Below are 18,054 nucleotides of genomic sequence, written 5' to 3'. Positions count from 1 at the left end.
GGAGGGGGGGAGGGGGGAGAGGGCTCGCGCCGACGGAGAAAGCGAGGAGGGGGCGCGGAAGCGCGGTGAAGCGGCGGCGGCGGGGTTGAGCGGGGCAGGCTTCCCCGTCGCCCGCCCCTTAGCCCGGGCGCCCTGGAGCGGCGAGAGCAGCATGGCCGCCAGCCTGTGGATGGGAGACGTGAGTGGCGGCGGCGGCGGGGCTGAGCCGCGGGTGGGTTGGGGAGGGGCGCCCGGCTGACCAGACCGCCGCCTCCCAGGAACCTCCTGGCGGGAAGAGAGCTTGGGCTGAGTGCTCGCTCCCCGGGCCTCTCCACGGGGCGGGAGCAGAGAGTGCTGCCAGCGGGGCCCGCGCAGGTCGCCGAGGGGCTGGATGCGGGGAGAGCCTCTTCGGGAGGGGGGGGCTGAGGAGGGATTCCTCGCGGATCCAGGTGGAGATGGGGCTCGTTGCCCTCCGGAATCGTGAAGTGCCAGAAGTTCCCCCTCGCTGGGTGGTTGGTTCTTGAGAAAGAATGAGAAGCGCCCCTTCCCCCCGAGATCCAGACGCCCCTCTGTGGGGGGGATGTCTTGGAGACCCCAAGTCCTGGCTCTGCTCCCAGACCGGGAGAGCCGGTGGGCTTTTGATGGCTCCCAGCGGCAGAGTTGCTTTGTCCTGCTGCCTGGACTTTGCTGTGGCTTTTGATTTGGGGGGGAGGGGATGTCGTAAGCCCAGAGTCTTCTGGAAAGGGGTGTCCATAATGATGTGGGTGCTCCATCACTGGCAGCTTTTAAGAAGAGGATGGACAGCCACTTGTCTGGAATGGTGTAGGGTCTCCTGCTTGAGCAGGGGGTTGGACTAGAAGACCTTCAATGTCCCTTCCAACTTCGTTATTCTATTCTGTTCTGAGACACGTATATCTATATGTGTGTCTTCAAGTCAGTATTGACTCCTGGACTAGTCCCTGCAGTTTGCTTGGCAAGGTTTTTTCAGAAGTGGTTTGCCATTGCCTCCTTGCTGGGGCTGAGAGAAAATGACTGGCCCAAGGTGACCCACCCGCTCTGTGCCCATGTCTTCTGCTTCTAGTCTGATACTTTAACTACGGTACTATCTGGATCTCTACCATAATACATTTAAGTAGTAATAATAGACCATGATAGTCCCAGTGCAATCAACATATTGGGTGCCATACCAAAAATTCTTGGATAACGCTTAGAAAATCTGCACATTGATCAAATTTCCATCTGTCAATTTCCATCAAATGCATAGAGTGCTATCCTGAAGTAATCCTGTTTGTAGTCTCCTCCACCTACGGCTCTCTAATTTTGAGTAACACTTTGTGCCTTTGAAATGAGGGAGGTGGCCCACGAATGCCAAAATAATGTGTTCAATTTCAAGGTAGCACGGAGCTCTTTCATGTTCAGTTTCAAATAGGGATGCAAAAGGAACAGGAAGTAAAGAAATCAACAAAGGAAGAAGGATTTTATTTCAGTAACACATGTTAAGTTTTAATTTCAGTAGTGGTTTATAATACTGATGGATTGTTTCATGGAACAGAGACAGGCTACATCAGTGGTTCTCAACCTTTTTAATGCCGTGACCCCCAACCGGTCGTAAGTCGAGGACTACTCAACTGGTGCAGCACCGTTTGCAGAATGGGACTTTTGGCGGGCTCAGCAGGGCAGAGACAGCCTGGACAATTCCTATTGGCTTTTGAAAGCCAATAGAATTAGACTCTATTCAAGAGAGTCTATTCTATTGGCTTTCAAAAGCCAATAGAATAAAAGGGAGTAGCACAGCTAAGGAAAAGGGGGAAAAAATGGCGGACTGCGTTGTTTGGCGACCCCCGTGAAATGGTCGTTCGACCCCAAATGGGGTCCCGACCCACAGGTTGAGAACCACTGGGCTACATTATTCCCTTGCTTTTAGATATTTTTTAAAAGACAATACACACAGGTAGAGAAATTTATCTCTGTTGTGGATGGTTTAGCTATCATTGAAATGTTTTCATGCTTAACAAAGTAGAGGACCATGCAGATGTCTTGGGTCTTCCATCATTCCACTATATTTGATTTGATTTGATTTGCTTGGAGCTATGTTTTGACAGCATGGAAATGTGAAAACTACTGCATCTTCATTTTCCCTTTCTTCAAAGAGTTTAGCAGCTTCATTTCAGGAAGCTTGTTCTAATAACAGGTGTACTCCTGGATAACTTTAGATAGCCTCCTGCAGGCAAGAAGATTCAAGTAGCATCTCTTAAATGGCATTTAATTATATCATTCTTATTGTTGCTGCATTATGTTACTCTTGTCTTATTTTTTTTCTCTTTCTCTCTCTAGCTGGAGCCCTATATGGATGAGAACTTCATTTCAAGAGCTTTTGCTACTATGGGACAACTAGTTTTGAGTGTGAAGATAATTCGGAATAGATTGACAGGGTATTGATTTATTTTTTATGTATTGGCTATTGTGTATATTCAGAATAGATTGATGGGGTTATTTGCTTGTTTTTTATTTATTAGCTGTTGATGTGCATATTCAGAATAGATTGTTGGGTTGTTTTTCATTTATTGGCTATTGATGTACATATATTTTGGTGGGAAGGAGAGGTTATTTTAAACCCATCTATAGATTGTGTGATTTGGATACTGCTTTAATTCCTACCTTGCGCTAGACCAATGGTTTATTGAATAAGCCACTATATTGTAACTGCTATGTGAAGCATAAACTATAGTATATTATGGTTCCTATTCCACATTAGGCTAAAATTAAGCAAGCCATGTTATGACTTTGGGGCATCTATAAAATGATCCCCTGCTAATTAATCCTAATGCTTATCCAGAGTCAGTCCATTAGATCAGTCTTCTTCACTGATTGATTGTAGCTCCTAATCCTTTCTAAGAATGGGAGCACCCCCAAAACCTTTCTGCCAAAATTGTTAAAGCAATCAAGAGACAGATGATGAATGATTCCTTTTCAAGTGCATGTAATTTCAGTCTGGTATCTATATGAATGCCGCCTTAATTTGTCTTGAGAACATCACTCTGTAAACAGGTTGCCACTACTGGAAAAGCTGTCATCCTGGTCGCCATCTCTATGGCCTCTCTTGCAGAACATAATTGACACGTTGTTTGAGATATGATTGCCAAGTCCTGATCTCTCACTTTGCAGTAAAACAGAACATAAAGAAGAATTATGCTGGATCAGACCAAAGGCCTATCTAGCCCAGCATTCTGTTCCCACAGTGGCCAAGGGGATACCTCTGGGAAACTCATAAGCAGGACATGAGAGCAATAGCGCCCTCCTGCTAGTGTTTTCCAGCAACTGGGATTTGAGAGGCGTACTGCCTTGACACCGGAGGTAATATATAGCTATTGTGGCTAGTAAACATTGGTAGCATTATTCTCCACAACATTTTTCACTGGCCTGCACAAACACAGGCAATGAATGACTTATTTTTCTCCTTCCAGGATTCCAGCAGGCTATTGCTTTGTAGAATTTGCCGATCTGGCCACAGCAGAGAAATGTTTACATAAAATCAACGGGAAGCCCCTTCCTGGCGCCACCCCTGTAAGTAAAGGAGCTCATCTGAAAAGCCGACCTAAATCCTAAGCACCCACATTTGTGAGGGAGCCCCACTTAAGTCATTAGAATTTATAAATCATCACACTTTTCAACCCACCTCCTGGGGTTGTGGGAAAAATAGGGAGAGGAAGGGATATTAGTATGTTCCCCATCTTGAATTATTTGAGTAATGTATAAAAATAATGAAGGCAAGATATACATATTTTATCCTGCCTTCTTTGTGTATTGGTCAACTCAAAGTGGCTTTCATGCCTAAACAGGGTTAGAACTCAGAGTCTTCTGATAATTAGCCCAAAATCACTTAGCCAATATTCATTCCTAAGGTGGGACTAGAACTCACAGTCTCTTGGTGATTGCCTCAAGGTCACCCAGCACCCATCTTGCTGCACAAGATGGTGTTATGTGTTTAGGTCCATTGAAATAATCAGAATAGTAAGGGAAGGTGCTTATCACAGTAACATGTTTCAATCTGTACAAATATATATGAGTATTCCAAATCACAGTGTAGCAAAACTCAAGTTATTTTTTAAAACTCTGTAGTTGTTATTTCCCTTGAACTGTCATGTTTAAAATGTGTTTTTGCATCTTTACTTTGTATTTCAGACAAAGCGCTTTAAATTAAACTATGCCACATATGGGAAGCAGCCTGATAACAGGTAAGCTAAACTCTAAGAGAAGCATTTCCATGTTCTTATCTTTTATGGGGCTCCAGTGTGATGTTCAGCTTATTTTTCCAAAGAAAATCCTGAAGAGCAATCCTCACACAAGTGTCCCAAGCAGTGGGGTTATGTGGTACTGCTGGTGGATGAAAATTCCCTGGCAGTTGTACAACATGTTTTTCCAGCTTATGTTGCTAACTCTGCTATTATCCAGTGCAGTGGTTACTGTGGGTGCATATTACTCATTAACTGATAACCTCAGCAATCACTTTCTTAGCTAAAGCAGCAAATAGGATTGTGGCACCTTTCAAACTCTGCAAACTATTAAGTTTTAATGGCACCAATAGCCTGCATTCCAAAGAAGTGAGCCCTTAGTTCACGCATGTTTTAGTCCATTGAAAAGCAGTGCCATGCCAAAGCCATTCCATTCTTCTAGGAAAATAAATGGGTTTTACAAACTAGAGAAAAGGTTGACTAGGAAATTCTGGGAGTTGAAGTCCACACATCTTAAAGTTGCTAAGTTTGAGAAGTAGTGGCCTAGATTATATTTGGGTGGGGTGGGGTGGTGGAAACAGCAATAAACTTTGAGGCTGTTTCTATTAACTGTAAAAGCATTTGGAGCCCTGTTCATGGTTTCTTCTGGTATTATTAAAGACTGCCATTCAGTGAAATGCTTAGGACAGGGATGTCAAACTGCCGCCCCACGGGCTGGATACATCACGCAGAAGCCACGCTCACCCCAGCTCCGGTAAGGGGAAAAAAGTTGCGCTACGTCATGACACATCATGTGATGCGGTGAGTTTGATACCCCTGTCTTAGGAACATGAACATAGCTTCCATATCTTGTTATTAAAATTATTATCATTTAATGTTCAGAAGTTAACTACGATAGAGGACATAGTAAAACTTTCTATAATAAAACATAAGAACTTATGGCAAATCATGAAAAGTTGTTGGGAGTTCTGCTTATCACAGAAGAACAGATGGTACAAAGCTCCTTGATACCACATGGGTACAGTTCCAACTTACACTGAAAACTAAAGGGTATTCAAAGGGAGGTGTTTGCCCTAAGAAAATTCACAAAGAGAACTTTTCAGCATACTTTTTCACCCAAGTGTCTAAATAAATGTAGCCCTTTTTCCTTATGTATATTTCTGAATAGGTATTTGGAGATATCGAGAGACAGGAGAAATGTAAAATGAAATTAAGCAGTTGCTTAAAGCAGTGTTTCTTGACGTTGGCAACCTTAAGTCTTCAAACTTGGCCCTTTTTTATGACTTGTGGACTTCAATTCCCAGAATTCCCTAAGAAGCAAAAACGCCAGAAATTAAAGTCGGGGTTGGGAAATACTGGCTTAAAAGTTTTGGTTAGATTGAGCACAACTACAGGTTACAACTGTCATTGATTTTCTTGAAAAGAAAGAAAAAAACAGCCTCTTGCTGCATTTTTAAAGAGAAAGTTTAAAATTATGGCACACGAGTTAAAATAGGGTTTAATTCATTTTTAGTCTTCCTTCCCTGTAGTTCCCTGTTTTTACTACAGAGGGCACATACGCATTTATCTCCTACCTACCAGATTCTTTGGCCTGAATTCTTAAATCAGTGGTTCTCAACCTGTGGGTCGGGACCCCATTTGGGGTCGAACGACCATTTCACGGGGGTCGCCAAACAAGGCTGTCTGCCGTTTTTTCCCCCTTCTCTTTGGCCATGCCCCTGGCACCCGGTGATGTATAAGTGGTTGGAGGTCACCACAACATGGGGAACTGTATTATAGGGTCGCGGCATTAGAAAGGTTGAGAACCACTGTCTTAAATACTTCAAAATTCTCTTTAAAAAAAGCTGGTTAAGAACTCACCTCCAGCAAAGCAAAACACCAGCCTCCAGCAGCACTTTTATTTCCAAGAATGTGAGCAGATTTTCAAGGAGGGTGGCTTGATGGTGTTAAATATGATTGAATATTAAAGCTTTCTCAGTGTTTTGACTGGTTATATACCTCACAGCTGCCTTTTTAGAGCTGGGATATGTTGAAGCTCTGCAATCATTCTGCAAAAATGCCACCACTGGTTTTTAGTTCAGTACAGACCCATTGCGCCCACCCCCACCAAATTTGAACATTCCTGGCTGATCTCCTAAAAATAATTCACAGATGCTAATTGAGTGTTGTTGACGGCTGCCTCTGGACAATTCCTATTCTTTCTCTATTTTCTTTCCACAGCCCAGAGTATTCCCTCTTTGTTGGGGATCTTTCCCCTGATGTTGATGACGGGATGATATATGAATTTTTTGTAAAAGTATACCCATCATGTCGGGGTGGAAAAGTGGTCGTGGATCAGACGGGCGTTTCCAAGTAAGCTTTTCTAACATGTGCTTTGCATTGTTTCCTCCTGTTTTGCAATGGATGAAGCAAAGCTGTCTTTGGGTAAGACAAATCTGAAAAGATTTAGCTGGAATTCTATACTATTCCGTAATTAATATTAAGATGCTAATCCAGGGCATGGAGGTAAGAGATGTGTAAAAGTTTTGATGCCTCTGTAGTTTATCCATCCAGTGTAAACTATTATCTCTTAACTTTTATATTTATTATGGTAGATGTCTCTCTGAATTGTGTGATGAAGGCTTATTCATTGCAGTGGCCCAACAGAGTTATAATAACCTGCCAGCATCCATCCCAGTGCACAGATTATTTTATTCAGAACACTTGCAGTTATTCTTTTGTGTATCTTCACTTAGTGTAGGTAGTCTGTGACTTACAGCCATTTTGTTTCATGACTGTTCAAAGTTACAAACACACTGAAAAAAAGTGACTTCTGACCAGTTCTTACACTGATCTCCGCAGTCATGTGATCAGATTTTGGTTGCTTGGCAACTGGCATGTATTTACAATGGTTGCAGCATCCTGCGGTCCTGGAATTGTCCTTTGCAACCTTCCTAGGGAGCTTCTGACATGCAAAATCAATGGGAAAGCCAGGTTTGCTTAATGACTGCATCATTCACTTAACAACCATAGTGATTGACTTAACAACCATGGTAAAAAAGTTAGAAAATGGGTCATGATTCAATTAAACAACTATCTTGCTTATCGATGGAAATTTTGGGCTCAGTTGTGATCGTAAGTCGAGGATTATCTGCACAGGATAGCTCTACAACATTTCTATAGAGTGAAGGCCCTCTTTTAACTTAAGGAAACCATGCCAAATGGAACAGAGATCCTGGGTCCCCCCCATCTTTGGTTTAGACCAGGGGTGAGGAACGATGGCTCTTTTATGACTTGTGGACTTCAGCTCCCAGAATTTCTGAGCCAGCCATGCTCCCCACCTCAGGTCTAGATCAGGGGTAGGCAACCTTGGCTCGTTTATGACTATAAAAGGGAGTCAGCTATGCTGACTCAGGAATTCTGGGAGTTGAAGTCCACGAGTCATAAAAGAGCCACGGTTGCCTACCCCTGGTCTAGACTAACAGAACTTTTGCATGCCCATTCCTCATAGAGGGAATCTTGTCAGCCTTTATAAAAGAAAGCTAAGCCTTCTAGAAGAGAATAATCCTGACCATTTGCAATGAAAAGCCAAGACAGAACTACATTTTCAGTGTCATTAAATTTTAATGTAATAAATATGATTCCCTAAATAGACATTTTGTAATTTTCCTCTGTGTTATATCAAGTATAAACATGTTTTGAAGGTTTCTGGGGACTCGTGCCCCTGGCCTCCAGGGAGCGTATGTTCCCCTTTATACTCTTAATGAATTAAACCTACTAAATTAAGCGCCATAAAATTTCCAGGGTTTTTTTTTTTTTTTTTTGAGGAGTGGTTCAATAAAATGAGTGTGACAAACAAGCCAACAGCACTTCAGAAAGTTCTACTAGATCTTAGAAGGCGCAAGCTTACCATGACTTGCATGATTGGGAATCTCTATGCAAGTTTGCCTTCCCTTTTACCTTCCTTGCTTATTCTGTGATTTTACAGAGGCTATGGTTTTGTGAAATTCTCAGATGAATTGGAGCAAAAAAGAGCACTGGTAGAGTGCCAGGGAGCTGTTGGCCTTGGTTCTAAGCCGATACGCTTGAGCGTTGCCATACCAAAAGCGTAAGTATAGATGGAAGGTGGGCTTAATTCAACAGTGCCACTTGTTTGGGTCATACACTATGATTCTGCCCTTATGTTGGAAGCCATGATGACTTCCTAAAAGATCTAAAAAGTTTTAGATAAGTACATTAATTTAAGGGTGGATTCCTTGTAGAGCTACCTTATAAACGTGACTGAAAGCCTTAGTACGCGGGCTGGATGCATCATACTGAAACCGCGCCCACCCCATTGCCGGCAATGGGAAACATGACATCGCGAGTTTGGCATGCCTGCCTTAGTAGAAATTCAGGCAACCTGTGACCCTCCAGGTGTTACAAACTCCCAAGCAATGCCAGCCAACCTGGTCTTACACTGAAGATGCTGAGAGCTATAGTTCAGCCCATGTGGAGTGTCATAGCTTCCCTATGTCTAAGATAATGAGATGCAGTGAATAAAGCTGCCACAAACACTATTCAGCAGAATACAGTTATGATTTACTAGACAACCTGTGGCCCATTGGGTCATTGTTTCAGTAATATTTCCTTACCTAAACAAATAAACAGAATGACCACAGGTGGACAAAAAAGCAGTGCGAACAAGTTCTGACTTCCTATCAGCTTCCCTATTGAATTTGCTTGTGGGAAGCCGGCAAGGAACTTTACCAATACAACTGGTCTGAAGGTCCTTGAAATTTCCTTTCCTTTAGAGACCTGAGTCCCCGATTTTGGATACAAACTTTTAAGTTAGCCCATTTGAGATACCTTGATTCAAAAATCATTGCCTTATAATGCACAGTTTTACCCAATTGAAGGTTACAAACAGGCAGACTTTTTAGTAATATATAGATTTGATGGAATGACATGAGTGCAGATTCAGGATTTTTATCATAGATTAAATTTTGTTCAGAAATGTTATAGAATCCTTGTCAGTGACTCTCTCTTTATTTCCCACCCTTGTTTTTTTTTCCAAGTAACCGACTGAAGATGGTGGAGTACAATCAGATGTACAATTATAACTATAACCAGTACTACCAGCAATATCAGAACTACTATGCCCATTGGGGATATGATCAAAACACTGGCAGTTACAGCTACAGCTACCCACAATATGGTTACACGCAGAGTACCATGCAGGTGAGGGTAAACATTTCTAGGCATTATTATTCCTTACATCAAAACTATGCAGTCCTTATCTTATGTACGTCTTCATAAAGCTTTTGTTAAATGTTTCTAAATAAACATTTTTTTATTCCTTTATAATTTTTAATTCTCACTATTGCAGACATATGAAGAAGTGGGTGAAGATGCATTAGAAGGTAAGGTTGCTTATTGTAATTTCTCGTTAGAAGTAGAAATTAATTTCCTTTTCTAATTTGGCAGTTCGAACCAAATCACTTCTGGGCCAGCAGAAAGCTTTGAAATATTGGATATTCTAGATGTATTATGAGTAAATATATTTGCTAATCCAAACAAGTATTTGCATTTACAAATACAGAGCTGCTAGTGGGAAGAAAACCCCAGTTGGTCAAAAGTGTGTTTTTGATTGTGCTGTATCATCCTTGTGTGGTGACAGTTAGAATACAGTATTGCAGGTTAACTCTGCCTGCTGCCAGGAGTTCATTCCTGGCTCAGTCTTCCATCCTTCCCAGGTTAGTAAATTGAGGACTCAGATTGTTGGGGGCAATATGCTGACTCTGTAAACCACTTAGAGAGAGCTATAAAGCAGGGGTTTCCAACCGTGGCAACTTTAAGACTTGTGGACTGGCTGAGGAATTCTGGGAGTTGAAGTCCACAAGTCTTAAAGTTGTCAAGGTTGAGGACTCCTGCTGTAAAGCACTGTGAAGCGGTATATAAGTCTAAGTGCTATTGCTATATGTATGTAACTCTCCTAAGATTATACTCCAAAAGTTTGAGAAACAAAAGTTTCTCTCAAATGGATTAAAAAGCTCTCCATCATTTTCTAAGCTACAGTGCTTGAGATGAATACATGGAGAATGGCCCAATTTTGACAACTGTATCTTTATTTCCCCATTTGCTGTATAGTCAGGCATTTTATTTACACAGACTCTTTGCACTAAGTTCAGTGAAATCTTTCTTAATCGTCCTTTTTTATTTCGTCCAGTTTGGACAAAACATTAAACCAATGTTTGAGGTGCTGGCTTGTAGATTGTTCAAAGAGGTTGCCTGTGCAAGTAAAATTCTGATTGGAGCTTATTAAATCAAGATACAACAGCCCAAACCAGGAAGAATTCTGTATTTCAGCATTCACACAAATGTCTTCCGAAATTCACTCATGTAGGCTTCTTTCCGTTGGCAGATCCAATGCCCCAGATGGATGTGAGTGAAGCTAACAAGCAGTTTATGGAACAGAGCGAAGAACTCTACGATGCCTTGATAGAATGCCATTGGCAGCCTTTGGACAGTGCTTCTTCAGAGCTCCAAGCTGTATAATTGCCGTGTTGCTGATATGCTCCCTCCGAGCCGTGTGCCAGTGGGCCTTGGATTCCTGCCAAGCGCATGGAAGTTGCAGCTGCAAACGGACTCACCCCTCTCTCTCCTCCAGATTCTCAAGTCAAGGATGCAGAGAACAGCTTTGGGTTCTTCCTGGACTCGTGGAGCAGCAGATAGTAGCAGAGGGGGATTGTGGTCACTTATTTGAGATGAAATTAGAACTTGGGGACTTAGTTTTATTTCTTCTCCCTTCCCACCCTATTGATCCTAAGACAACACTTGTTTATCCTAGCCAAGAAGTTCTAATTTATGAACTAAATAAAAAAAGATGGGAAATCTTAATTCCAACTATAATAAAAAAAAAATTATCTTTTACACAGTAAGGTGGGGTATCTGGTGTTCTCCATAGGGTAAATGGGATCAGGAGTCGGTTCATGGATTAGTTCCATGAGCGCTTTCTTTTTATATGCTGAAAAAAACTCTGTAGAAATGATTTTGAAGCAAAACCACAGTATGGAAAAAAAATCTTTGAGAGAGCAGATGGAATAACTTGGACAAATATTTAGCAGTTTCTGAAAGTGGTCCAAACTGTACATTTTGAAGCATGTAGAGGCTACTTCTGTTAAAACAACCAGATATTCTATTTTAATATGAAGAGTCTAAAGCGATCAGAGAAATTTTAGTTGTGTACTCCATAGCTGGATAATATCTTTATTGGGAGCCATTGAAAGGATGCAACAGAATTTCCTAGGACTTCAGAACTCTATTAGAAAAAAAAGAGCAAAAAAGTCCACAAATGAGGTCCGGTATTTCACTCATGAGTTGCGCTGGTGTGCAATTCGAAGTCAGTCTTAATATGAAGATAATGAACTAAATGCAGTAATTATTGACAAAAGTTCCTAGTGTCTGATTACAGGTGAATTGGATTGAGATGGGCAACTATATTGAATAAATAATCTTGTGTTCAAAGAATAAAAGTTGCTTCCCTCACTTTTGAATACACAGATACTGTCCTTTATATATTATAAGATGCAGAGAAGGGCGGGGATTTTGACACTTTGAACAAGTTTTATAAACTGGCATTTTTAGTATCTCTAGATAGGACTACAGGCCATATCAGCCTGAGGTGTTTTGCTTGTTGCTGTACAAGTTGTACAAGTTGTATTGTTAATACAACTACACTGCGTTTATTGTAGTGAGGATTAAAGGAAAATTGCTATAAGCAAATGAGTGTTAACGTGTGTTAACGTCTCCAGTGGATGTCCACCTAGTTCATTTCTGCAGGGAAAGGAAAACGTGAATATTTACAACAGGGTTTATTTCCAGTTCAGAAATTTAGAGAAATTTATGCAAATCACTAAGTCTTACCAGGTAAGAATAACCTGTCAAAATGGTGTACCTATGAAATGGAATATTCAAGTAAACATGAATTGTATGATTTTTTTTAAAAAACGTCAGGTAATATTGTATCTGAAAATCAGAATACATGACCTTTCATGGGATTGTGGATAGGCTGTAGATCTCAAACATTTGATCCACAAGCAGAACATTTGAGATTTGATTTGTGTCTAGATATAAAGACAATGGGATGGGTGGATGGAACATGGAAAAAACATTTTTTTTTAAGTCTACATATTCTTTGCACTTTGGTTACAAATTCTGGTTTTCATGAACACAAAATGGCAGCTTTAGGCAACATATTAAGTTTAATATTTCCTCTAGTTAGAGATAATCCTCACACCCACAAGTATGGCTATATATACTAAGGAGGCATACATATTTTGAATAGGTCCCTAGCATGTATAAGATACCAGGAATCCATTGAATTGGCAGTGCAGGAATTTTGTACCTCATTTTCAGCAAGGGATGGTTGAAATGTCTTGCTAAAAGTCTAATTTTTCTGTTTGCAGAAAAAGGCAACAAACTCTTATTTCCAAGCCATTTGGTCAAATATTTTACAGCTCTTTTGTTTGTGCCTTCCCAGTTGGAACAAGCTGGGTTGTTCTCTCTTTAATTTCAACGTTAATAATCTATTGTTCAAAATAAGCCTATCCATTTTTTCCTCTTGTTCATTCGTTTGATATAATAAAATCTTTTCATAAGAACTTGAATGTATGTGCGCCCTGTTGACCTGACGTGGATTTGGAGAAACTACATTTCCCAAGAGCCCTTTCAGGACTCTCTTTTTTTTTTTAAAGGAGCCAATCGAATTAGACGTTAACAGGCGCTATAAAAGGCGACGTCGGCGAGTCCCCCGTTCTTTCCGTGCTCGGCGACCTAGAGGCAGGTTAGCGGGGCTTCTTTTTCGTAGCGGGGCGAAACGTCTCCATCCATCGCCATCCTCTTAATTAATTCGAAGCGATTCCTGTTTGGCGGCTTAATTTCATAGTAAGAGAGTACTCCATCCCAGGGAAGAAGGGAAATGCGGGTATTGGGGCTTGGTTCCGAGTCTGGCCGCTTTCTTGCAATTTGTCTCCCACGCGAGATTCCCTAATTGGGTGGGGAATGGTGCTTCCCTCCCGTGTCAGTGTTGCTTTGGCGGTGGGAGACTAAAAGGAGTGCGGTCTCGCAGGTCGTCCAGACACCCCCCCCCCCTTTCATCTCAGAATCTGCGGAAGCCCATTTAGTTTGTCAGAATCCTGCCTTTCATAGAAAAGGTCTTCAAAAGGGGATTCTTCTATCAGGCCTACAGAGTCCTCCAGCCAGCTTCCTTTTCTAACATTTTTATGGATGTAGTTTAAGTGGTGCAATTAAAAGATCCTTTTTCAGACTCCCTGGAATTTATACCAGGTTGCTTCATTTAGCTTCATGGGCATTGCTATCTCCATTAACGGAGTCCATGTTGGCTGGGGAATTCTGGGAGCTGAAGTCCACACATCTTAAAATTGCCAAGGTTAAGAAATACTGTTCTAGGGGCTAATATCTCAGCTGGCCTTGAGATCAAATCTAACTTTCCACACCTTCCGTGTTGGATTCCCACCTTCTCCAGTTGCTGTGTCTGGTGCTTTTCAGCATGCAGAATTCTAATACATTTTTCAAGTTCAATCTAAATCATGTTTTTCAAACTTGGCAACTTGAAAATGCATGGACTTCAACTTCCAGAATTCCCCAGCCAACAGGCTGTTTTAAATCATGCATAAAACAAATTGTCAAAAAGCAGTAAACAGATACCTAACCAGCAATGTTTAGGAAGGACCAAATCCTAATGGATCAGGCTGTTAAAAGTGGTGAGGAAGTTTGTATTTTCAGACTTGGAAGATTCTGTTAATGTAACCTTACAGTAAGCTAATTTAGCTCATCTTGTGTTTCCTGTCTGGTTTACCTGGGAAGGTTGAGCATTTTTTTTACATGGCCCTATCGAAGCTGCATCTGTCTTACCTGTAGCTGATGCAGTCAAAAAGGAGCCTAAAATAATATTTTTCTTTGACGGTCGCTGTTTGGTTTGTTCTCCCATAACTCTTCAGCAACATTTTGGGGGAAATACATGTTTTTCATATTCACTGATGGCATTTTGTAGTTTGAAAGCAAAGCAACATAGACCATGAGTTCTGGATTTATAGGAGCTAACTTTATAGATGATGTATATACTGCAATCAAGGAAAGAAACTGCAGATAAAATACTTCGTAACTTCTTGTTATATCAAGAACAAAATTAAAAATAAAAGATAGTAATAGTTTTGGATGTAATCTTCCCAAATCCTTTTTTAAAAGAAAACCTGGTGCAGTAATGAATTACGTTTCTCCTTCAATTGGCAAATTTTTATATTTTTTTTCTTGGAAATATTTAAAAAACAAGATAAATCTCTGTGCCTAATTTTGGAGTCCTGTAGTAGCTTGGCTTCGTCTAATTCTCTTTTTCTTCCCATCAGCTTTCAGCAGGAAAGGAAATGAGGTGGACTGCTGCTTTGGAGCTGGACATGGCTGTTCATAAAAGCCTCTCCCAACTTGACGTAAGAACACTTACAAATTATCCTCAGCAGAGGGTTATAGCCGATGTAAGTCTAGACCAGTGTTTCTCAACCTTGCCATTTGAAGATGTGTGGACTTCAGTCCCCAGAATTCTTCCACCCCCAGCCAATATGAATTCTGAGATTTGAAGTCCACCTGTTTTAAAATGGCCCAGACTGAGAAATACTGGTCTATACGCTTCCTCTTAGTTAATTCGAGAGATCTCAAATTGAGGTGGGGGGGTGATGATCATTTAATCTGATAGACAAAGTTTAATAAAAATTCATTCTGCTTTATTTGTTAGGTTTATATCTTGCATTCTATTCAACTCATCTGTGCAATTCTGGACATTTCCTTCACATCAACCTTGTGAGGCAGGTTGGACTGATAAAGAACTGGCCCAAAGCCATCTAGTTGGCTCTCGTGCCTAAAGGATGACTAGAATTCATAGTCTCCTGATTCTTGGCCCAGCACCTTAGCCTGCTACACCAGAGTGGCTCTCTAGCTTCACCCCAGTAAAATAACTGCTTTGCAGTATTCATAAGAGGGACGTGATTAACATAAATTCATCGTTTTAGAAAGTCACCATTCAAAAGTTTGAGGATCCCCGAGTTCCTTGGGTCAAGTCAAGAAAATGGATTGGCATGTTAAACCAAGAGTTGTGGTTTAGCCAGTAGCCACAAGGTCTCCAACAACATGCAAGAATAAGATGAGAAGGACTTTGACTTCCCAGCCATTGGTAGCTGAGGATGTCACTCGACCTTTCTACACTCTGAAGCATTAACCTGTCCACAGGATTGAACACCTCTTTATTCTTTTGCGTGCTCCTCTAGAGCAAGGTTAAAGATGTGTGGGCTTAGAATCAAGGCGCTGGAAGGGACCTTGGAGGTCTAGTCCAACCCCTGCCCAAGGCAGGAGGACTTAAAGCTGTTGAAGTTCAGAAACACCGCTGCAGACTTTTGAGGAATTCATTTGCTCTCTCTCTCTCTCTCTCTAGGTATAAACTAGAGATGGTTCCCATGGGACATATTCTCTTCAACTTCTTTCTATTCTTTTTTGTTTCCATGAATCTTAAGGGCTTGTTTAATCTGAGGTATTTTTTTAAGATCTTGCAAGCAATGTTGTTTGGTGTTTGTAAGCCAACCTGAATAGCTTTCATTCAGAGACTCTTTTCCAAGTAGTATTTTCATTTAATAGTAACTGTCTAGAAATGTGGGGTCTAATGCTCATTTATGTTTGGGATTTTTAAAATCCTAATGAAATTCAATCATTCCTGCTTTTGCTTAGACAATCTCGAATGGTTTTAAATTCAGATTTGGTTGTTTTTATATGTTTCAGTTACCGTCTGGAAGTTCTCGATGATTGGAAAAGATGCCATTATCCTCATTTCCCTTGTAACCGTCAAAGCTAGTAGCTCAGCCTGCAAGGTACTCTCTCTGTTTATGTTTTTCATGGAGATGGGTGGTGTTTCTATGTGATACCGAGAGAAGGTGGGATGAAAAGAAAGTAGCATTTCAGACCCTCCCTATCCCTTTCCCATCAGATCCAATTACTGATCTCATGGTCAAAAAGGAGGCAAAGTAAAACAAGCTGGTCCTAACATCTTTGCTGGGGTAAATCCAGCATTGAACTGGGCTGCCTTGAAACAGATGGTCATACATCCATAGTTGATCTTCAAGCATAAACGTGTGCTTGCTTTGAGTGAACCACTCTTCAAAAGAGTGCCAGGTTGGGGAGAACTAAAGTAAAGTGATGCTGGCTTGTTGGTGTACTCTGAAAAATAATTAAAATTCACTTTGAGCAGTGATGCTCATATTTGTATGGTAGCTTTTCCGTTCTTAGGTTCTAAGTGGTCAAAGGATCTTTAAATGGAAGTATTTACTGAATATAGGTAGTCCTCAACTTACAACAGTTCATTTAGTGACCATTCAAAGTTACAACAGCATTGAAAAAAGTGACTTGTGACCATTTTTCACACAGCCATTGCAGCATCCCCATGGTCATGTGATTTACATGCTTGACAACTCACGTTTATGACATTTTGCAGTGTCCCTGGGTCACGTGATCCCCTTTTGCAACCTTCTAACAAGCAAAGTCAATGGGGAAACCAGATTGACTTAACAACCATGTCACTAATTTAAGATCTGCAGTGACTTGCTTAACAAATTGGGCGAAAAAAGGTGTAAAATGGGGCAAAACTCACTTAACAAATTTTTCACTTGGCAACAGATTTTGGACACAATTGTGGTTGTAACTTAAGAACTAGCTGTATAGTAACTTTAAACTGCCTTCCTCCATGTCTCATTTTAACATCCTACTATTAGTGTGCACTGCATTTAATTTACCATTTTATGGAAATTAGTTTAATTTAATTTAATTTACCATTTTATGGAAATTAGTTGGCTCTCAGTGCCCACATTCTTTCTACAGGAGAACAGGACAATGTGGTGACCTTCCATTTTTCTTCTGGAGAAGGACTTCTGGTGGAGTGGACGGCTCAGCAAATGATAGCAATGTAAATATGAGTGCTTCCTGCTGATCATAGATCTGCATTACATAGTATAATACCCAGTAGCCACTTTTTAAGTAACTCTGAACATGTAGCATATGAGATCTACACCACCTCTGCCTTGTCTATGATGACACATTTGCTGATGGTGACAGCTGGATGAATCCTGCGGATATGGGGCTGAGATGAGGCAGGGGTGTTGTTTGTTTCCAGGAATCAAAGTTGTTCATCTCTTTGCTCTCTAACCTAGTATTTGGAAGTGCAGAGAGGGGATACTTGACGCATACACAGTGGGATAGTGTAAAAGTGGTTCAGGAGGGCAATGAAAAAAACTACTTGGGGTAATTTTAAAAAAACTTTTTTTTTAGGTCTTCAGAGATTTCCTTGGAATTTGCTATAGGCCTGCTGATAAAGCCAAGGGCTTGCTGAAGATAGGAAAAAACTCCACAAAAATTTCTGAAATTTCTTGGAACAGCTTTCTGATAATAGTTGTCTTTTTTGTAATTGTATGGAATTAAAAGGATTGTGTCTTTTTTCCCCAGTGTTGTGCATTCTTGTTCTCTCTCCTTGCCCACTCCTTGACATAAAATGCATCCTATGCACTAACATAGATTAATCCTGGCAGCCAAACTGGCAACTAGCTTTGACTTGTACTTAAGATTGCAAGTTTTAATTAATGTATTTCAACTATTCATTGAAATAGGTTCAGAAGACAATCTAAAGCCTGGATGGGCTTGCTTTTGAACATTTCTTGTGTGCCTCAATTTGAATTAAAGCATCTTCTTTTTCAAAAAATAAGACATGATTATAGATGTTTATCACTTGTAAGCCACCCAGATTCCACCTTATAGGGGAGGTGAGCAGCATAAT

The 18,054-nt window shown here is 40.9% G+C and overlaps 1 protein-coding gene and 3 non-coding genes across 7 annotated transcripts; all 4 read left to right on the top strand.

Moving 5' to 3' along the window:
• Positions 1 to 42: 42 nt before the first annotated feature.
• Positions 43 to 17,725, top strand: LOC120304134 (tRNA selenocysteine 1 associated protein 1). Of its 4 annotated transcripts, none has more exons than XM_039334311.1 (13): positions 43 to 178; positions 2,314 to 2,411; positions 3,444 to 3,543; positions 4,162 to 4,214; positions 6,432 to 6,563; positions 8,179 to 8,298; positions 9,248 to 9,410; positions 9,559 to 9,592; positions 10,594 to 13,115; positions 14,597 to 14,677; positions 16,014 to 16,102; positions 17,106 to 17,190; positions 17,553 to 17,725. In XM_039334311.1, the coding sequence occupies exons 1-9, from the start codon at positions 152 to 154 to the stop codon at positions 10,725 to 10,727; spliced, it is 861 nt and encodes a 286-aa protein (XP_039190245.1). In that variant the 5' UTR covers positions 43 to 151; the 3' UTR covers positions 10,728 to 13,115; positions 14,597 to 14,677; positions 16,014 to 16,102; positions 17,106 to 17,190; positions 17,553 to 17,725. The 4 variants fall into 4 exon arrangements, with proteins under 4 accessions (XP_039190245.1, XP_039190244.1, XP_039190243.1 ...); XM_039334310.1 differs by having other exon boundaries at positions 10,576 to 13,014; XM_039334309.1 differs by having other exon boundaries at positions 10,576 to 13,115.
• On the top strand, positions 14,074 to 14,215 carry LOC120304153. The gene has a single exon (XR_005555651.1). It is a non-coding gene; the product is annotated as a small nucleolar RNA SNORA16B/SNORA16A family (small nucleolar RNA).
• LOC120304147 lies at positions 15,316 to 15,448 on the top strand. The gene has a single exon (XR_005555645.1). It is a non-coding gene; the product is annotated as a small nucleolar RNA SNORA44 (small nucleolar RNA).
• LOC120304149 lies at positions 17,304 to 17,376 on the top strand. The gene has a single exon (XR_005555647.1). It is a non-coding gene; the product is annotated as a small nucleolar RNA SNORD99 (small nucleolar RNA).
• Positions 17,726 to 18,054: the final 329 nt, after the last annotated feature.

This window comes from Crotalus tigris, unplaced genomic scaffold, assembly GCF_016545835.1.
Source record: "Crotalus tigris isolate CLP2741 ecotype Arizona unplaced genomic scaffold, ASM1654583v1 scf7180000017628.32516253702:7417878, whole genome shotgun sequence".
NCBI classification, from domain to species: Eukaryota; Metazoa; Chordata; class Lepidosauria; order Squamata; family Viperidae; genus Crotalus; species Crotalus tigris.
This window is presented reverse-complemented; position numbering and strand designations above follow the sequence as displayed.